Source organism: Notamacropus eugenii, chromosome 3, assembly GCF_028372415.1.
Source record: "Notamacropus eugenii isolate mMacEug1 chromosome 3, mMacEug1.pri_v2, whole genome shotgun sequence".
NCBI lineage: Eukaryota > Metazoa > Chordata > Mammalia > Diprotodontia > Macropodidae > Notamacropus > Notamacropus eugenii.
In genome coordinates this window covers 423580692-423600344 of record NC_092874.1, presented here as the reverse complement: position 1 = coordinate 423600344, position 19653 = coordinate 423580692, and the positions used below count along the sequence as shown (strand labels likewise).

Here is a 19653-nt window from a genome sequence, read left to right as displayed (position 1 = left end):
CCCTCTCTCCTCATCTCCACTTTTGGAATCCCCAGCTCCCTTTAAGGCTTAAATTAAGTGCTGTTGTCGACAGGAAACCTCTGTAGATAACCCCATTTGTCCACGCTCATCCCCACCCAGAAAATTGATTTCATTTTGCATATGCTTTGTATTTTCCTATCTCTGAACTTGTTCTTTCTCTATCCACCCATTCCCTATCCCCACCCCAGGAGAAAGTAAATTCCCTGAGGCAGAAATCAATTCATTTTTTTGTCTTTTAATCCTCTGCACTCCAATGCCTGGGTATAGTAGGGTTTAATTGAATCAGCATATAGTGGTAGGCTGGTTGAATCGAATTGAACTGAATTGAGAAGGAATGGGCTAAAAAAGGACATGAGAGATCACTTGAAGGGATGCCATGTGGAAAGAGAGATCAGACTGGTCTGCTTGGCCCCAGAAGACCAGACTGGGAACAATGTGAAAAGGGAGGGAGTTTCAGGAGGCAGACCTTAACCTTAGTAAGGAAAAATCTCTGAACCACAAAGAGCTGCCTAAAGTAGGTTGGGCTATGTTGGGAGCTAGTGGGTCCCCCTCCCTGGAGGTCTTCAAGCTGATGACCCCTAATGAGGCTCATGTATAGAGGGGACTTCTGTGGAGTCACAAGCTGGGCCACATGACCCCTGAGGTCCCTTGCCACCCATATCCAGAGAATGAGTTTGTGATTAGTGAGCACTTTCCTATTCATTATCTCATTTTCTTTTCACAGGCTTTTATCTTTTTTTTATAATAAAAGGTCTTTCAATAGGGAGCATATTTGCCATTCTTTTTCCTACCACCAACAAACTGGGGGAAAACAATCTACATGTACAAAAATGAAAGGAATCACTCATATCAGTTCCTTGGAAACAGGGTAAAGTGAAGTGTTCATTCTTTTTCTTATCTTGGTCTTTTTCTTTAGTATGCATTAACCTTTCTAGACAGTTCCTTTCCCAACTCTTTTTTAAGTTTCAATGGTTAGGCATTTTTATCTTCACAACCCCACCTCATATATGAGGCTAAGCCTCATGCCCTCTGCTCCTGGTACATACTGCCCCCTTCTACAATTAACAACAACAAAAGATGTATAGCATTCACTATGTTCCAAGCAGTGTGCTAAGTGCTTTATAATTCTTATGTCATTTGATCCTCGTAACAACCCTGGGAAGAAGGTGCTATTATTTTTTTTTTACAGATGAGGAAATTGAGGCAGACAGAGGTTAGATGATTTGCCCAGGGTCCCACAGCTACTAAGTATCTGAGGACAGATTTGAATTCAGATCTTCCTGACTCCAGGCCCAGTGCTCTATCCACTACACCATTGTCTTTAAATATCTATCTATCTGTCTGTCTGTCTGTCTGTCTATCTATCTGTCTCTATCTATGTGTGTGTATGTATGTATATGTATATGCATAGGTATGTGTATGTGTATATGTATACACACACAAATATATATGTATGTATGTGTGTATATGTGTATAATTATACTATGTTAATTGATATTAATTCATGTTATATGTTATATAACTATATCCCAATTGATTATATATTACATATAATATATATTTATGAATACAATACCTCCAATAGAATGCCCTTTTTGAGGGCAGAGACTATTTCATTTTTGTCTTTATATCCATAATGTACATAGTAGGTACTTTTATGTTTTCTAAAAATTATTGCTATCTTTTGTTTTTCCATTATCTATATATGATAATGTAATCCACTTTCCCTTCTCCTAATGTTTGTTGACTGATTGCCAACCACTATGACCTTCCCCGTTTGGTAGATGAGATATTGAAGGTGCAGGAAGGTCAGATGATTGACAGCTAGTTAATATCAGAGATAGAATGAAGACTTAGCTCTTTTGGTCAGAAACTGGGATATTGTGATCAGCCTTAAGCATCCTATCTGAGGAAAGATCCTGATAACCTGGACCAAGTCTAGAACAGGAAATTGTAATGTGGATGAATCTTATCAGAACTGATTAAAGAACTGGGGGGACGGAGTTTAGTCTGAAGAAAACTCTTGAAGAATGTGATGACGTCTCCAGTCATCTGAAGATCTGTTACTTAGAAGGGGAACTAGCTCTGCTCTGCTTAGCCCCAGAAGTGCTAAAACTAGGGGTATTTGGTGGAAATGGCAGAGCCAAATTTAGGCATGTTGTCAGGAAAAAATTCCCAAATATCAGGGCTTTCCAAGTATGGCAATGGCTGCCTCCAGAGGTATCCATCCCACCTCCCCCCTACCAGAAACTTCAAGTAAAATTTGGATAAGCAAACTTGCCAGGGATACTTTTTTGGGTCTTATTTATACTAGATGACCTCTGAGATCCTGTTCAGCTTTGAGATTCTATAACTCCCAAGTCCAGTGCTTTTCCTATGGGTCCTACTGTTGAAACACTTTAGCCCATTTCCAAAGGTAAGCAACTCCTTTGTCCTTAATAACTAAAAGCAGTTTATGGTTGTCACTTATAGTCAGTGATAAAGGGTCCTGAGACTTCTCCCTGATCTCTTGGAGAAAGAAAACAAACTTTATTGTTAGATTCCCATCCCACATCCACCTTCTATTGACAGCAGAGGAGGACATATTTTTTTCCTCAAATGTCCTTCTACTTTGTTACCTTCTCCTTGAAGTCTCTGAAGGGACTGGGAAGGTCTTAGTAGTCTCAGAGTTCCCCAAGAAATCCCACTTTAGCTCCTTCCATCCCCAACCCCTAAGACAACTCCAAGAGAACGGGGCTCTTTCTTTGGAGATGTAGGTTCCTCCATCCAAATTCAGGTTACCTGAAAAGTTCTTTCACATCGTCAAGACTCACACATGATAAATACTGCCTCAGGTCAAGCTCATAGCTCTGGTAAAGGTTTGTCATCCTGCAGTATATTTTACAGCCTTTGCTCCTGTCTATTACTTTCCTTGTTGTTAGTCTATCAGTTTCAAGGACAGAGTCCTTGGCGGTCACTGTGAATTTTCAGTCCTTACTAAGGCAGCCAGTCTCAGCAGGATGATGAAGTCACTTTAACCTTCTTCTTTATTTCTGCCCAGCCAAAATGAGCTTCTTGACATGGGAGATAAACTACTTCAAGTGTGAACTCTGAATAACAAAATCTGACACTTGCATCCTGCCCTGAGTGGGCTTAAAGAAAGTTCCCCAGAGAGAGATAAGGAAGGTCACATACATGTGTGTGCTCAGCCTAGCCCCGGGTGGAGTGCTGTAGCGGAACTGAATGAATTAGAGAAAAAGGAAAAGGGAAAAAAATGGTGGGGGTGGCCATTCTCTGAAACTTTTGGATGATTCTGCCAAGGCAATTTTTTTTCATCATTTCCATATCCGGGCTTTCATCCCAGAGAGCATTCACTCTTTGTTTCTGGCTCCTGGGAATTTGACATTAAAAACTTGATTCCTCTGCTGCTGAATTTTCTGCATCATGTGGGGGCACCTGTGCTTGGGGACTGGCTCAGCACCATCATTAGCAGGGGTGGACAGCCTTTAGTTTGAAAGGAAAACTCTTCCATTCATTTATTTGAAAAGGGGAAAAGAGGGGGTGTAAAAGGCAAGATGAAAATCACATGGAATTTACCCAATATTGAATGGGATTTGGAGCCTCCTCCACCAATGAGGAGGTGGATTGAGAAACATTTTCACTATGTACAAAAGAGAAATGATCTGAAAATTGAACTCCTCCTCAAGGTAGTGTGGATCTAGAACAGGAAAGGATCTCAGAAACCAGTGATTCCAACCCACTCATATTCCAGTTGAGGAAACTGAGACTCAGACAGGTAAAGTGACTTGGCATCCTAGGATTATAGACTTAGAAACCAGAAAGGACCTCAGATGCCATCAAATCCCACCCTCTCATTTTGTTCAAAGTCACACAGGTTCTAAATGTCAGAGACAGAATTCCAACCCAAGTTGTCTGAATTTGAATCCAGTGCTCTTTCTATGGAAAGCCCCCTCTCTGACCTTCCAGGTAGGGTTTCTTCTACTGTGGTTCATGAATGCCGTTGTCCAAAGGGAAGTTGTGGTATTGCCGACCAACCCTTAGCTCGCATTCATCAACATCTCCCCAGTTAAGATGCAGCCCTTGGAAAGCCAAGGCTGCCAGGGGAACCAGAGACTGGCTCTCCACCTCTAGCCCAATGCCATACTCACTCTACCTCCAGAGCTGTGCCCATAACACTCTATCTTCCTCACTCAGTTTGTCAGATGACTGCAAATTCTTTCATAGCCAGCTCAAGCTTCATGAAACTTTCTCCAATGATGTCATCTTCCTTGGAACCACTTGAGCTTCCTAGAATCAGAATATCATAGATTTAGAGCTAGAGGGTGTCTTAGAGATTTTGTATTTTTATTGCAGGGCCTAACACAGTACCCAGCACATAGAAGATGCTTTAAAATGTTTGTTGATTAGTGGATAGTCAGAGTGAGGTCTGTTGATACAGGACTTGGAAGTAGGTCTGACCTTATTGCAGTGGGTACCAGAATTTCCTCACACAGTCTCTTGAGAAGAAATGAGTGTCCAGACATGAAAAGATGTGAGATATTAACAGATCTGCATTGTAGGGGGAAGGAGGGGTAAAGCAAATATATTCTCACCAATAATCTAACATCCCCTGAGGCACTGTGAGTGGCCCTAACTCCCATATTTGTAGGGAGTGATACTTCCAGCCCTACAAACAAAAACAGAGATGTGAAGAAATAAAGATCCATTCACAAGTCCTAGGCCTTCCTGCCAGGGAGGCTGACCCTGATTTTTGTTCCATGAACTTTCAGGGGGTGTTTTCCTGGGTCTTGTCCAGTTTGTTCCTAATGATCTTCCAGAACCACATTCCTAAATGATCACAGCAAAGTGACGTACATCCCTTAGTCCCGCCTGTTGCCAAAATCCCTCCCTTACAGATGGGGAGTGACTCATTTTGTGACAATTCTGGGGATCCGGGTGGAACCTTGGCCATTACCAGAATGCTTTCTTCTTAGACCATACTCTCCCAACTTATGCAGAATTCATGTGTGGCCAACATTCTTTTTTATTCTCTCTCTCTCTCTCTCTCTCTCTCTCTCTCTCTCTCTCTCTCTCTCTCTGTCTCTGTCTCTCTCTCTCTCTCTCTGTCTCTCTCTTTCTCTGTCTCTGTCTCTTTCTTTCTCTCTCTCTCTTGCTTTAGTTTCTTCTCTGTTCCCACCTTCTTTTCCATTTACTATCAAGCTTTAATAAGACTAGGAATGGATGACTCCAGTTAAGCAAAAGCCTTGGGAAAGTGGGAGTTAATACAAGGTCACTTTTTTTGTTTCAAAGCTGCTCACTGAAAATCTTTCTTGCCTTCTTTTTAGTTCATGTTCTTGCCCTAGTGAGTAGAGTCTCTTGCACACAACTTGCTGATGGAGGATCTGGTAGGGTACCAAGGTCATCATTGTGAACATTTCACATCCCTCTGCAGGTCTTACTGTGCATTGCCTTCCTTTACATACTTAACAATCCAGCCCAATGAACGGTCTTGTTTTTCCACTCAATATTCTAATTCTCCCTAAGCTTGTTCAGGCTTTTTTCCATGCCTGGGATGTACGCCTTTCTCACCTCCATGTCTTGACCTTCCCCAACTATGTCATCTTTATTGGAACCACAGAAGCTCTGTGAACTTCATAGAATAGGATTTTTATAGATTTCAAGTCAGAAAGGATTGGAGGCTGATAGATTTAGTATTGGAAAGGTCTTTAGAAATCATCAAATTTAATCCTCTCATTTTATGGAGACTTAGAGAGGTCTGCAAAGTCTTATGTAATAGCTCACCTAAAGTACTGCCTCCTCCATGAAGCCTTTCCTGTACTGTTCCCTGCTCCCTGCCCCCACCTGCATCTGCTAGTGCCTCCCCCTCCTCTTGCTGAAATTACCTGGTTTTTACTTTGCATATAATTTGCATTTTTTAATTTATGTGTTGTTTTCCCTGATAGAATGCGAGCTGTTTGAGCTTTTTTGCTTTATCTCTGTATCCCCAGCACCCAGAACAGCTCCTGGTGTGTGGTGTAAGCATAATAACATTCTTATTGATTGATTGATTGCGCAGGATGGTATAGGTGGAGAAGGGTTAAGGGTCAGGACTAAATATGTGTTGAGATTTCCTCAAAATCCAAATCTCAGTTTGTTTTCTTGGGATTTGCCCATTTTCCAAAAGAGTTGAGTATGGATAAGTAGTATGCAGGAGTGGGAAACCTGTGGCCTCTAGGTCCTCAAGTGTGGACCTTTGATTGAATCCAAACTTTACAGAACAAATCCCCCTAATGAAAGGATTTATTCTGTAAAACTTGAACTCAGTCAAAAAGCTGCACTCGAGGATCTAGAAGACCACACATGGCTTCAAGACCACAACTTCCCTACCATACAGAGGGTTCAGAAACACTGATTGTTTGTAGGGAGTACCACAATGTCCTTCTATATAAGCTCTTGAGGAGAGGTGAGTCCCTAGACTCACCCCCATTCACATCTCTCGATCATTTGCAGACCTGGGGAATCTAGAAGTTGGGAAGATAGAAAGCAGTAGGGAGGGTGGTTGTATAGAAGGCATGTACTGTAACAATTTGGTTTATTATCACTTCATTGATTCAATAAAATGATTAAAGTACCCACTGTGTGCAATGTACTGTAGTTACTATTATGGGAATTATGAAGATAAATAAAACATAATCTTTAAGCTAGAGAGCTGATCAGCTGGTTGAGGAAGATGGGGTGGATCATAGTGGGAAATGTTACATGAAATATACCCAGATAATTGTGAAACCTTTTCCAGAGACTCTCACATGACATGAAGGGCTGAGATACCTTTTGGGGGACTTCTCCCATCTCTGGCTCATAGCTTCCACCCAGAAGATCTAGAACTTTTAACACATGACTATAATTTGTAGAAAATTGCCATAAATCTTATATACAAGCACATCACCAACAGACTCAAAGAAGAAAACTTTTAGTGATGGAAAATAAAACAGAATTCAAGGAAAATGAAAAGTTCCTCCAAAGGGAGATCCTTCCTGTATAGATCTGCAGAGCCTTGAGCCATTTGCAATCCTGCACTATATAGGACTTCTAGAAGGAGTCATCTCTTTCAGCTCTTCCTAAAATTCCATATAATTGCCAACAGGGGGCATAAGTATCACTCTCCTAAATTGACAACATAGCTCCCCATGTTTGATAACCATTTGTGGAAGGGTTGGGGAAAAATACTTCTGCTGGGGGTCCTGTGATATTACTATAGAGAGGCAGAACTCCAGAGCATCCCCATCATTGCAGAAGACAATGTTCTGCCTGTCCCAGCTGCCAGTGACAGTGGTACAGGGCTGGACCAATTTGTGTTTGTTCTGGAGTACCTCACTGATGCAATGGTTTGTGCTGACCTCTGGCCTCATAGAAATTTGCCCAAAGGTAAGCAACAAACAGCCCTTCTCAACTCTGGGCATGTCTCCCTCACCAATACCAATACGGTGACTCCAAACTTTATTCCTTTTTTTTAAAAAATTCAACAACAAAGCAAGGTGGCTTTAGTGGATAAAACCCTAGGCCTGGTATCAGCAAGACTTGAGTTCCAATCCAGCCTCAGACATTTACTAGTTAACTCTGTTTGCCTCGGTTTCCTCATCTATAAAATGAGTTAGAAAGAGAAATGTCAAACTACTCTAATGTTTGCCAAGAAAACCTCAAATGGGATCATGAAGACAAGATTGAAAAAGGACTGAACCCCACACACAGCTGGCATATCTCCTGCCCTAATGAGCACTCCTCATGTCCAACTTCCAGAAGTTTAATAAAGCATTCACAATTTCTTCCTGTATCTATCATATCCTCATGAGTGGCAAAAAGCACATACATTCCCATGAATTGGTATAATGGAGTAGATAGAAATGGCCCCCACCACAAATAGAATTATAATGATATAAAATGCAAGAAGATAAATGCTGAGAGGAACCTAAGATGCTGTGAGGGCAATGTTAGTTCCAGTTGCCTTAATGGACAAGATGGCATTTTTATTGCATCGAAGGATTGTGACCCATGCTGGTATTTCATTACTGGCCTGGAAATGGACAGTTCACAGGAAGGAATTCCAGGAGACAGAATTCCTATATTCTTTGTAGCTTTCTCATCCTGCAAGGTTACTTCAGTACTAAAGCTTCCTTGGTTTGCAAAAGGTCTTTCTAGACATCAGAAGGCCATCCCACAGAAGGGAATTAGTTTTCCAGTTTTTGAAATGTCATTATCTGCCCATTTTTCTGGGTTCCATCTCAGTGCCTATGATGGAAAAACAAGAAGAAAAGAAATTCCTAACCCAACCTACCTTCTCTTCTCTTCAGGTTCAACCAAAGACCTGATAGAGACGTGCTGTGCAGCTGGACAACAGTGGGCCATTGACAATGCCGAATGCACAGAGATACCTGTGAGTGGGGCTGATGGTGATGTCTGCAGGTAAGGTAGAAACCTCTTTCCTATTGGAACTCTTCATCTTTGGTCAGAGATTTTTGATTAGATTTCAGTGGGTTCTGAGGATCCCAGGAATATGACAATGAAGCCTTTAAAATGATGTTCAATGTCATTTTAGTAGCTGGGGAGGCAGCATAGTGCTATAAGAAACTTTCAAATGGCAGCTAGGTAGCTCAGTGGATAGAGTACTGAACATAAAGTCAGGAAGACCTGAGTTCAAATACAGCCAGTGGTACCTTGTAAAAAAATCTCTTTTTTTGCCTCAGTTTTTTTTGTTTGCCTCAGTTTCCTCAACTGTAAAATGGGGATAAAAACAAAAAGAAAGTGTAACTAGTAAAGGGAAGGGAAGGAAGGAAGGGAGAAAGAGAAGGAAATAAAGAAGGAAGGAAGGATAGGAGGGAGGGAGGGAAGAAAGGAAGAAAGGAAGGAGGATTTATTAAATTCCTACTATTTGCCAGGCATTGTGCTAAGTGCTTTCCAAATATTATCTCATTTGATTCTTGCAACAAATTCTTGCATTTGATTCTAAGTAGGTACTATTGTTATTCCTATTTTACAGTTGAGAAAATTGAAATAAGTGACTTATCCAGGGTCACACAGCTAATACGTATCTGAGGTAGAATTTGAACTCAGGTCTTCCCAACTCCAGGCCCAGTAATATTCTATTCACTCTCCCTCCTCGCTGTGCCCCCAAGCTTCAGATATCATTGCACAATCCTCCTTATCCCATTCCATACCATGGTTAGTAAACATTGTATATATAGGCACTGTCCTCTGGATCATGGAGTTTCCATTCTACATGAGGGAGTAGGAAGGGAAAGGTTCTTGGTTAACTGACAATTATCATTTTCAGTGACTCCAATGTTCAAGCATTGGTGCATCCTTGTTCAGTTCAATTCAATTCAATCGATTTTAAATGCCAAATAAACTCATTATCCTGGGAACTGGGAAAACAAAGAAGAAATCTGCCTGTGTCCTTAGCATCCTCCCAGCTGCTAATACCCTCCCTCCCCAAACTCATTTTCATATATTCTGTATTTACTTGAACATTTGTTAGAGCGTGAGATTCTTTTGTTTTTGTATTCTCAGCACTTAAGCTGGAATTATACCAGCTCCTGGTGCTTAAAAATTGGCCAATTGGTCAATTGAGGGTGGGGAAAGAAGGATACAACATGTAAGCAAGTAGGTAAATATATGATCTATGTAGAGCAATATCTGGTATTGGAGCAGAATGAAATGAATCTAGTGAGATAAGGAAATAGGATCATGGTTACCCACAAGGAACTCTTGTTCTGAATTTCATGGTCAGAAGGCTTGAGTGGTGACATCTCCTTTCACATTAGTCGTCCTAGAGAATGCCTCTAAGCACTGTCCTCAATACCATACCTCTCTACCTCAGTAGGATAAAATTGCCCTTTTCAAGAGCAGAGTGGTGATGACCCATGCTGCTGCTGCTGATGCTGTGGATGTGTTGTTCTGGTCTCCTTGGCAACCAGGAAATCAGAGTGATCCATCCCTCTGGAGAATGGAATCCAGAGAGGGGTGGAGAGGAATGGTCAAGAGGAGCTAGGGGTGGGAATCCATTGCTTCAGCTCTGAGGCTTCTGCATCCAATCTTTCACCAGGTCCTGGCACTTGGCCTTTCTCCACCTCTCACCAATACATCTGTCCCTCTCCAGCCTGAGGACTCACACATCCCTCCTCTGTGCCTTTTAACTATAGATCTCCTTCTCTATGCCTGTGGCTGTCCAGACTCTTAACATCTTATGTCCACACTCCATCCATGCTCTCCTACATAGACTTATGAACCCAACCTCTCCTGTTTGCAGTGCTCCATCATTTGAATCACATTCCTCAAGTAGCAATCTTACTGTGTCATTCACTGGCTCATAAACCCACCAACTCTGGTTCCCTATTGCCCTATTACAAAGAAACAAAAACCCAGACCTGTGATTTCAGCAGCATAATGAGCTCCCACTCATATTGACAACTTCTCTTCCCCCTGTGGTCTTCAACTGATGCCTGGGGGCACTTAGAGAATCTTGATTGCTTTTTGAATTAAATTCTTACTTTTTGATTGGGGTTTAAAGAGAAAGGACCAAACCAACCTAGTGATGCATTTGCTGGGTGTCTTGTTTGGTATGTTGTTGTCTTTGTACTTTAACAAGAGGGGAGAAATAAGGAAATTGTCCCACCCTAACGTCAAGGACTTCTACGGTTGGGTTCCCAGCAACCTTCATCTCATCATTGTCTTTTCTTAAACCTAACCCCAGAGTTCTCTCCAGGCAAGCCCAGCATGTGTAACTGGTTCATTCTTCCCTCCATCTTTGCTCAGGAGCTATTTTTCACCAGTTTGTTTCCTTTCCTTCAAATTTCTTCCTCAGTGAAGTCTTCCCTCATTGACTCCTCCTCCTTCCAGTCCTGCCATTGCTTCCTATCTCCCAGATGCCCATATACATGGTTTGTTTAGTCTTAACTTGGGTGTGGTCTTGTTTCTTGGACATTTCAACAATATGCTTCAGTAAACTTATACTAAGCAAGGGGCTATACTGGGAGCTGGGGATATGAAGAGAAAAAGGAAGCAGTCCCTGCAACTTCAAACCCTTTTCTCTATCCTCTGTGTGACCTTCAACACTTGAGCCCTCAGTTCTTTCGCAGGCTGTCACCCCTGCCCTCATGACACTTTGCTCCCTTTCTGGTCTTGACCATTTGGTGAATCAGCTCAACTCTACACTATCCTCTTTCCTCAAGACCTTTGCTTCTTATGCTATCACAGATCTTTCCCTGCCAAGCTTCAGTCTTGAATCACTCCTATCCTCTGCTGTCTTCACAGGTGCTAACCTGCTGCTGAGTGAAGCTGGAGGAATCAGGAAATGGTTCTGACTGGGTCTGCTGTAAAATTTATGTTCCATAATCTCAAGTGGGCTCTGACCATGGCAAGGCAATCCTTCTGGATATCCCTTATTGATTCACGATCCCCATCACCACAACATTTTTTTCCCAAATTTTTGATCCCTCATCAAATTTTCCATGACTGCCCCACCCAGCACAGACTAAATAAGAACCTAGCTTCTTGTTTCACTGATAAAACTGAGGCTCTTCTCTGAGAGCTCCTGCTTCCTCTTCCTCTTTATCTCACATGACCTGGATGCCTTCTGCCACTCTTTCCTCCTTCACCCTACCTCACGTGAACAGGTGGCCCTACTCCTTGCCAAGGCTAACACTCAAAATAGATAAGTGCTCCCATTCCATCTCATCCTTGTCAGCAGATTTCCCACATGATCATCCCCTCTCTCTCTCCTTCCCTCTCACTAATCTTCAACTTCTCAATGTCTATGGGTTGTTTCCCTAGTGTCTACAAACACTCCCATGCTTCCCCTATCCTCAAAAAAGTCTCACTTGATCCATCCATCCCTACTAGCTATCATTCAGTGTTCCTCCTCCTTTCGTGGCTAAATTTCTTGAGAAGACTGTCTACAATTCATGACTCCACTTCCTTTCCTCTCAGTATCTTCTCAAATTCTCTTCAGTCTCATTTCAGCATTCAATTGAAACTACTCCCTCCAAAGTTACCTATGATTTCTATTGCCAAATCTAATGGTCTTTACTTTATCCTCATCTGTTTCTTCTTTCTTTGAGGCAACTAGGTTAAGTGACTTGCCCAGGATCATACAGCAGTAAGTATCTGAAACCTAATTTGAACACAGGTCCTCCTGACTCCAGGGCTGATGCTCTATCCACTGTGCTACCTAGCTGTCCCAATTCCTATCCTTCTTGACCTCTCTGAATCCTTTGACTCTTATCAATCACTGTTTTCCTTGATACTCTTTTCTCTCTGGGTTTTTGTGACATTACTCTCTCCTGATTCCGTTCCTACCTGTTGGACACTCCTTCTCAGTCTTCTTTGCTGAATTTTGTCATAACCACTAACCATGGGTGTCCACCAAGGTTCTGTCCTGATCTCTCTTCTCCTTACATATTATTTTGCTTGAATATCTCATCGGCTTCCATGTATTCAATTATCATCTCCATGCTAATGAGCACCATATTTACATTCGAGCTCTAAATTGTCTCAACTTCCATTTTCACATCCCTAATTGCCTATTGGAGATCTTGAACTGGATGTCCTGTAGACATCTTAGACTCAACATGTCTAAAACTGAACTCATTATCTTTCTCTACCCCTGCCCAACCCTCCTTTCTTCTCAATTTTTCAAGTACTGTCAAAGACACCATTATCATTCCAGTTACAAAAGCTCTCAACGTCGGTATCATCCTGAACTCTTCCCATTTCCAATTTATTGTCTAGTCTTGTCAATTCTTCTTTTGTAACGTCTCTCATATATTGTAATGTCTCTCATATATCTCTCTTCTGATACTGCCACCACCCTGGTATAGGCCCTTATCACTTGATACCTGAACTATCACAGTAAGCTGCTAGTTATTATCCTTGCCTCAAGTCTTTTTTTATTTGTTTGCTTTTTAAATTTTTTTTATTTTAGACAAATACTAAAACCTAAATACATAATAAGAAAAGAAAAAGAAACATTATAAACTTAAACATTAAACTTAAAAAGAAGAAAACATGTCATGTGCATAGCAGAATATAAGAGAAGATTCAAAATATATAGCAATAAGTTATCATTTCAAGAAAGCCTATATATTAAATACTGTGCATCAAGTTGAAAGCTATCCATCTTTTCTTTGTCATTTTCTTTTGTTCTCTGCTGTACACTTTTTGTTCTTTGTCCTTTGTTCTTTTTCCCTCGAGTTTTTCCCAGTCTATCCCCTGTCTGGCTGTTATGATTGATCTTAAATCAGAAATCTGATCATGTTACCTCACTACTCAAAAAGCTCTCTATCACCTCTCAGATCCCTTCCACTTCTCAGCAGGGTCCCATCCCTTGTAATAAGATCATCATGTAATGAATTGTAGGTTGACTATGGGTTAGACTAGATGGTCAATTCTGTGAGGCTGAAAATCCTGACTTGGTCTGATATTGAATGATTCCTTCCCATGGGGGTTTCAATATCTGCTATTTTATTGGTGTAGGTACTCAGCACATCAACTCATTTCACCCCTCTCCCTACACACTTCTTACCAGGTTTCCTGAGTTGCCATGGTCAAATTACCCAGTAACCAACTTTTTGATCTTAAGTCTTGTTGTAACTAGCTAAGTGAGTCTTTGGGTGACAAACTAGGACCTAGCGGAGCTTACAGTCCATTGACATGGACTTCCAGAACTCAGAGCTATCTTCTGGCCATGATTAACCACTGGACTACGACTTTTAAGAAAAGCTTTCAATACTAAGGAGAAATTGCTTTGGGTGACCTTGATCTTTTTCAAGAGATTATATCTGGAGATGTCATAACAATTTAGAGCCTGTTACCTGATTCTTCATCCCTGACCAATGACTTGTTTTCCTTTCCATTCTTTCTCTCTGAGGGAAAGGAACATTCCTGGGCCATGATCATGATAGATCAGCACCTCCCTCCCTCCTTGGCCCTAATATCAGCCAGTCCTGGCTTAATAATAGCTTGCCTAGGGGTGGGGTGTCTCTACTCCGTATGAGCTCATGGCTTTGAGCCAAGAAACTGTCTTTCAATGAAGGCACACCACCTGTTGTTTTTCAGTCCCAAGAAAAGCTTAAAAATTTACTTCTCTTTCTGAAAAAGAAGAGAGAGCTAGATTCTTGGGAGATGCTTTGGTGTATTTGTTGGAAAGGATCACAAAGGACTAAATTGCTGTTATAAAATATAAATACTTTCTATTTGTATATCATATTTTCTAAAATGGAGTTAAGTACTCATTCTATTTCCTCTTCTGTTAATCTGGGCAATTTATATTTTTGGACATATTCATCCATTTCACTTAGACTGTCAGATTTATTGGCATACAATTGGGCAAAATGGCTTCTAATTATTGTTTTAATTTTCTCTTCATTGGTGGCGAATTCACCCTTTTCATTTTTGATATTGGCAATTTGATTTTCTTTCTTTTTAAAAAAATCAAATTAACCATTGGTTTATCTATTTTATTTGTTTTTCCCACAAAACCAGTTCTTAGTTTTGTTTTGTTAGTTCAATGTTTGTCTCATTTTCAATTTTATAAATCTTTCATTTTCAGGACTTGCAATATGGTGCTTAATTGGGGATTTTTAATTTGTTCTTTTTCTAGCTTTTTTAGTTGCATACCCAATTCATGCATATCTGTTCTTTCTCTATTTTATTAATATAAGCATTTAGAGATTTAAATTTTCCCTTAAGTGAGTACTGTATAGCTTATTTTCAAAGCACTTTATATCTGCTATCTCATTCTATTCTGTTAAACAAAAATTTCTTAAGTACCTATCATGTGTGATGGAGTGTGGCATAGAAAATAGGAAGAGAAGCTTGGAGCAGGAGGATCTGGGTCTAAGTACTGCCCCCAGTACATACTAGCCATATACTCCATTGTCTAGAACTATAGTAGCTGCTATGTGGTAGCAGAGCAGGTGCTGATCTACATTAGTAGAGGGAGTTTCCTTACAGGAGTTCCCTACATGAATGAAATCACAGATCTAGATCATCATGACCACCACCCCATGTCCTGCCTATTTCCCTACTTAAAAAGACACACACACACACACACACACACACACACACACACACACACACACACACACACACACACCATGCACTATGCTAGATGCTGACAATATAAAAGAAAAAGAATTCTGTCTGAAGGGGACTTTGAGAAGAATTTGGAAGCATACAAAATAAGTGATACAAGGTATAGTACAATGTGATAAAGGACAATTCTCATGACTAGGCTTTCTGCATTTTATAGGAAAGGAAGCTGAGGTTTACATGATAATTATTCTGCCCAAGGATGCACAAGTCTTTGGGTAGAGCTGAGACTAGAACCCATGCCTCTTGTCTTCAAGTTGAGTGTTCCTTGTACCAGAACACAAGACAGTCTACTAGGTTATGAACCCCTCATCTGCTAAAGACTAGCTGCTTTCCCTGAAAAGAGAAATCTTCTAGTTGTTTAAGCCCCCTCAGAGGTAGGGTGGAGTGGATGGACGTATTGTCTATGCATAAAGCCTGGGTCAAGTTAGCATTCATCTCAACTTCCAAAGAGGGTCTCTTTGAAATCAGGAGAGAGGGGAAGGAGAGAGCTGGGAGACAGACCTAGAGGCTATTTATGTCCATTTTCATCATCCAAGTTATTAGTTTCCAGTTAATGCATCCAATGCTGCTCCTCCCCTACCCCCCAACCTGTCTGTGTTGTAGGATTGCCCAGAAGCAGTGCTGTATCTCCTACTTGAAAGAAAACAGCTGTGTTGCTGGGATGGTTGGTGCCAAGGAAGGTGAAGTCTGTGGGCCTGAGGAGAATGACACCTGTGGAGTCTCCCTGTACAAGGCAAGACCCAACAGCTCTTTGGTTCTTCCCTTACAAGCTATTCTCAATTCAATTTTACTTTTCTAGTTTAGGTTTCCTTTCTTCAACTGTGTACTTCTGATGGAGAAGGTGAATGGAAGGATGGATGGGTGAATGGATGGATGAATGGGTGGATGGATGGATGGATGGATGGATGGATGGATGGATGGATGGTGGATGGATGGATGGATGGATGGATGGATGGCTGAAAAAGCACTCATTACACATATGCTATGTGCCTAGCAATGTCATAAGTGTTAGTGTGCAAAAGTGAGATGGTCCTTGCCCTCAAATGGCCTATCTTTTAATAGAGGGAGACAGCACATAGAAGAAAATGGTGTCCAGAGAAGGGTGTTTTGGTCTGGGAAGTCACAAAGATGGTGAGTGGGCAGCAACAGGGTAGGAAATGGCCAGGGTAAAGAAGCATGATCCTAGATCAGGAGCTAAAGCTGAGTGTCAAGCTCAACAGGGATGACGGGCATAGAAATCTGAAGAGTAATGATTCTAGGGAGCTGGGGAGAGACAAGGACAAAGAATCAAAACCTGAACAAGTTCATGGACAAGAAGGTAAAGTCTTCTTTTCATGATGACATCAGACCATTTTGAGTGGACAGGAGGGGGTAGGGAGGGAACTATTGCCTCTAAATAGAAAAGAAATGTGGAACTCTGCTGAACTGGGGGCATATTATCATACTGAGGCAGAGGGAAATTTGGTTGTTGCTGTTATTGGGGGTTGGGATAAATAGCACTAAAGATGAAAATGAGAAGAGCAGTTGGACAAGACCAGGTAAATATTCATAGAAAAAAAAGTCTGTGCTGAAAGAGACAATTTTGAAAATACCTGAGGGGTTGATCTGAGGTATCTGAAAGAAAAGATGATAATAAATGACTTGAAAAACTCACAGATGGTAATTACTACTAAAAAGGGGTGAAAGAGAAGACATTCATAACTACTGATCCCTAAAGCTATGGTCTTGTTTTATAAAATCTTTGCAAGAATGATTTACATCATTCTCTATGTGTATCAAAGACGTCTTTGATGAAGAGATGAGAAGAGACCAGGAAGGCTCTCTCAGTTTTTTTCTCTATAAGATGACAACTGACTGAAAGATTCACAGTATATCGGATCCTGCTATATTATATGTTTGTTTGTTTTTAAATGGCTATATTTTTGCTTGTTTGTTGATTACAAAACATTTGACTCAGTAGAGAAAAATGTGATCCTAAAGGCAGCTTTCTGACAAGGTGTGTCTCATGCATGATGAGATCATTCAAGAATTCTTGAGAGATAGAACCACAAGATAAATTTGGATTCCTTCAAGATCTTCTGCTTTTATCATTATTAGTTGGAGCATAAGACAGGGAGATATATGCTTGCCAAAGATGCTTACTGCTCTTGATGAGGGTGCCTAGCCCAGTGTCCAAAGAAGCATTTCCTAGCAGTTTTCCAAGTGTTCCTGCCCCCCATCTCTCAGGGTTGTTGTGAAGATCAAATGAAATCATATTCGTAAAGTGTTTAGCACAGGGCCTGACACATAGTGTTTTAGAAATACTTATTCCTTTCTCCTTCTCTTCTCCACTCCTTACAGATGACTTGGTATTGATTGTAAGAATCTTTGAATCCACAACTATTCAAAGATGTACAGCCACACAGGAAAACCAAATGGATTGAAAGTCTCATTGTTGAGACTACTGTATGGAGTTGGGTTTTGGCCCAGGGAATTGAACTCAGTTTACTTTGGCATTTATTAAACTATGTGCCTGGCACTGTGCTACAGGCTAGTGAAAAAAAAGAAGTAATTTCTTCAAATACTTTACATTCTATAGGAGGAAAGGGAATATCCTATGTACACATAAAAAAATACAAAGTAATTTAAAGAAGAAAAAAACTTTAGCAACTGGAGTGGGTGAGGGGGAAGCTCTTGTGTAGAAGGTGACACCTGAGCTGTGCTTTGAAAAAAGGTAGAGATTCCACAAGGCAGAGGTAAGGAGTGAATGCATTCCAGACATCAGGGATAATGACCTGTGCAAAGATCCAGAGATGAGATATGAAACAGAAGAGGAAGACCTTGAGCCTTTTTAGTGGGTTCCTTCTGGAAGGATATGTACAAATCAAACAACATGAGAAGATGTGGTTGGAACATCTACTGGTGGTAGTAGTATCCATCGAGATCTTGGATCCACTGGAATATCACACCTGGCTGGGGAGAGGGGGGAAGAGTGGCTTTTACATCATAATAAAATGTGGAGAGAGTATATCACAATTGAATAAGGAGGTGGTTATATTATTTACATGGAGAGAAAGTCATAACACCACTAAGGAGAGAGGGGTAACAATGGGGGGATGGAGCGGGGAATCTTAAGCCTAGAGAAGAAGCATATTCCATGGAAGAAAGAAAAAGGACCCTCTGCTGCATGTCAATGAGGGCTAATGACCCAAAGGCAGTTTGATTCATTAAGACTATTAAGAAAGAATCTCCCTTTGGGAGAATCCCTAGATCTCTCTGAAGACCTCTTCCCAAACAGATCAGCACTGGGTCCTTTTAGAATATCCTCCTTACAGGAGGAGTTTCCCATTTTATAGGTTGGCTTTATGCACCTTCCTGATGCTACAAACTAAAGAGATTCCTCTGTAATCAGGGGTAAAAAAAGATATGGCCTCTTGAGGCTGGAAAGACCCAGGCTGTGAGGGGAATGATCAAACTCATGAAGGGAATGGAGGGGGAGAGCCCATTATCATTTACACATCCTCCAGTATACTAACTCTAGGAGGATTCCTTAAAGGTCAGACAATGTAAGTTTAGTGAGTAGGAAATTTATAGAGCTTGAAACTTTTAGGAGAGGGACAGGTCAAAAATCAAAACCATTCTCCAAAAGGTTCAGATAAACTTGTTGATGCCACATCCATAAGAGAATGTTGCTAGTCTGAGAGAGTGATGTCAGCTGTATCAGGTCTTCAGCTCAGGGTCCAAAACATACCCTGTTATAACCAGAACTGAGGACTACAGAGACTCTGGGGCTGACTCAGTATCTCTAAAGGTCATAGATGATCATAGAATGATGAGGTAGGTAGAGGCCATAGGGATGGAGTCCAGACCCCTCACTTTACAGAAAAGTAAGGTGGAGCCTAGGGTGGGAATGTGATTTAGAATGGTATAATGGTTGAACTGGAAAGACCTTTAGTCATCATCTGGTTCAGTCCTGAAGAAACCAAGGCTCAGACAAAGAAATTGACTTACCCCCAGCTTTCTAGGACCTCACTTCTCATAGAACCCTTTGACTGTCTTATTTCTGCTTCACCTGTTCATATGTTTGAATGCTTTAGATGCCACGTACAGTGTACTGTAATTTTATTGGACACTATTAGCAAAGATAAACTTGTTTTTATGCCTGCCACATCTGCCAGTCCTTGCCCATTTTCTTTTTTCTGTGCCTTCTCTATTATTTTTTTAACACCATAATTCTCCCGGTACCATATTTTCTTCCAGTGTTCCTGATTGTGGACACCAGCAGGTGGGGATGGCACCAAGGCCCTGATACTCTGTGGTCTTCTCCTTTTGCAGCAATGCTGTGACTGCTGTAACCTGGGCCTGAAAGTCAAGAGTGAGGGGCAGATGTGCGAGTCCAACCCAAATCTGGGATATCCCTGCAATCATGTGATGCTGTCCTGCTGTGAGGGGGAAGACCATCTTATCATGCCTGAGGTCCGGAAGCCCCCTGAGCCTTTGCCCACAGTGACACCAGAGAAAGGTAGA

The 19653-nt window shown here is 41.2% G+C and overlaps 1 protein-coding gene and 1 long non-coding RNA gene across 7 annotated transcripts in view; one reads left to right on the top strand and one right to left on the bottom strand.

The window, feature by feature from the left end:
• LOC140497368 (uncharacterized) overlaps positions 1 to 9988 on the bottom strand; it is a 52384-nt gene extending 42396 nt beyond the window's left edge. The window contains exons 1-2 of one of the 2 annotated variants that reach the window (XR_011964644.1): positions 9754 to 9988; positions 4170 to 4308 (exon numbers count right to left, since the gene is read on the bottom strand). This is a non-coding gene — a long non-coding RNA (uncharacterized lncRNA). The remainder of the gene's footprint in view (positions 1 to 4169; positions 4309 to 9753) is intronic. The other variant, XR_011964645.1, reaches the window with a different exon arrangement.
• FBLN2 (fibulin 2) overlaps positions 1 to 19653 on the top strand; it is a 206272-nt gene that overhangs the window by 132897 nt on the left and 53722 nt on the right. For all 5 annotated transcript variants that reach the window (XM_072598243.1, XM_072598244.1, XM_072598242.1 and 2 more), the window contains 3 exons: positions 8349 to 8460; positions 15751 to 15880; positions 19462 to 19648. In XM_072598243.1, coding sequence (XP_072454344.1) covers positions 8349 to 8460; positions 15751 to 15880; positions 19462 to 19648 — 429 coding nt within the window. The remainder of the gene's footprint in view (positions 1 to 8348; positions 8461 to 15750; positions 15881 to 19461; positions 19649 to 19653) is intronic.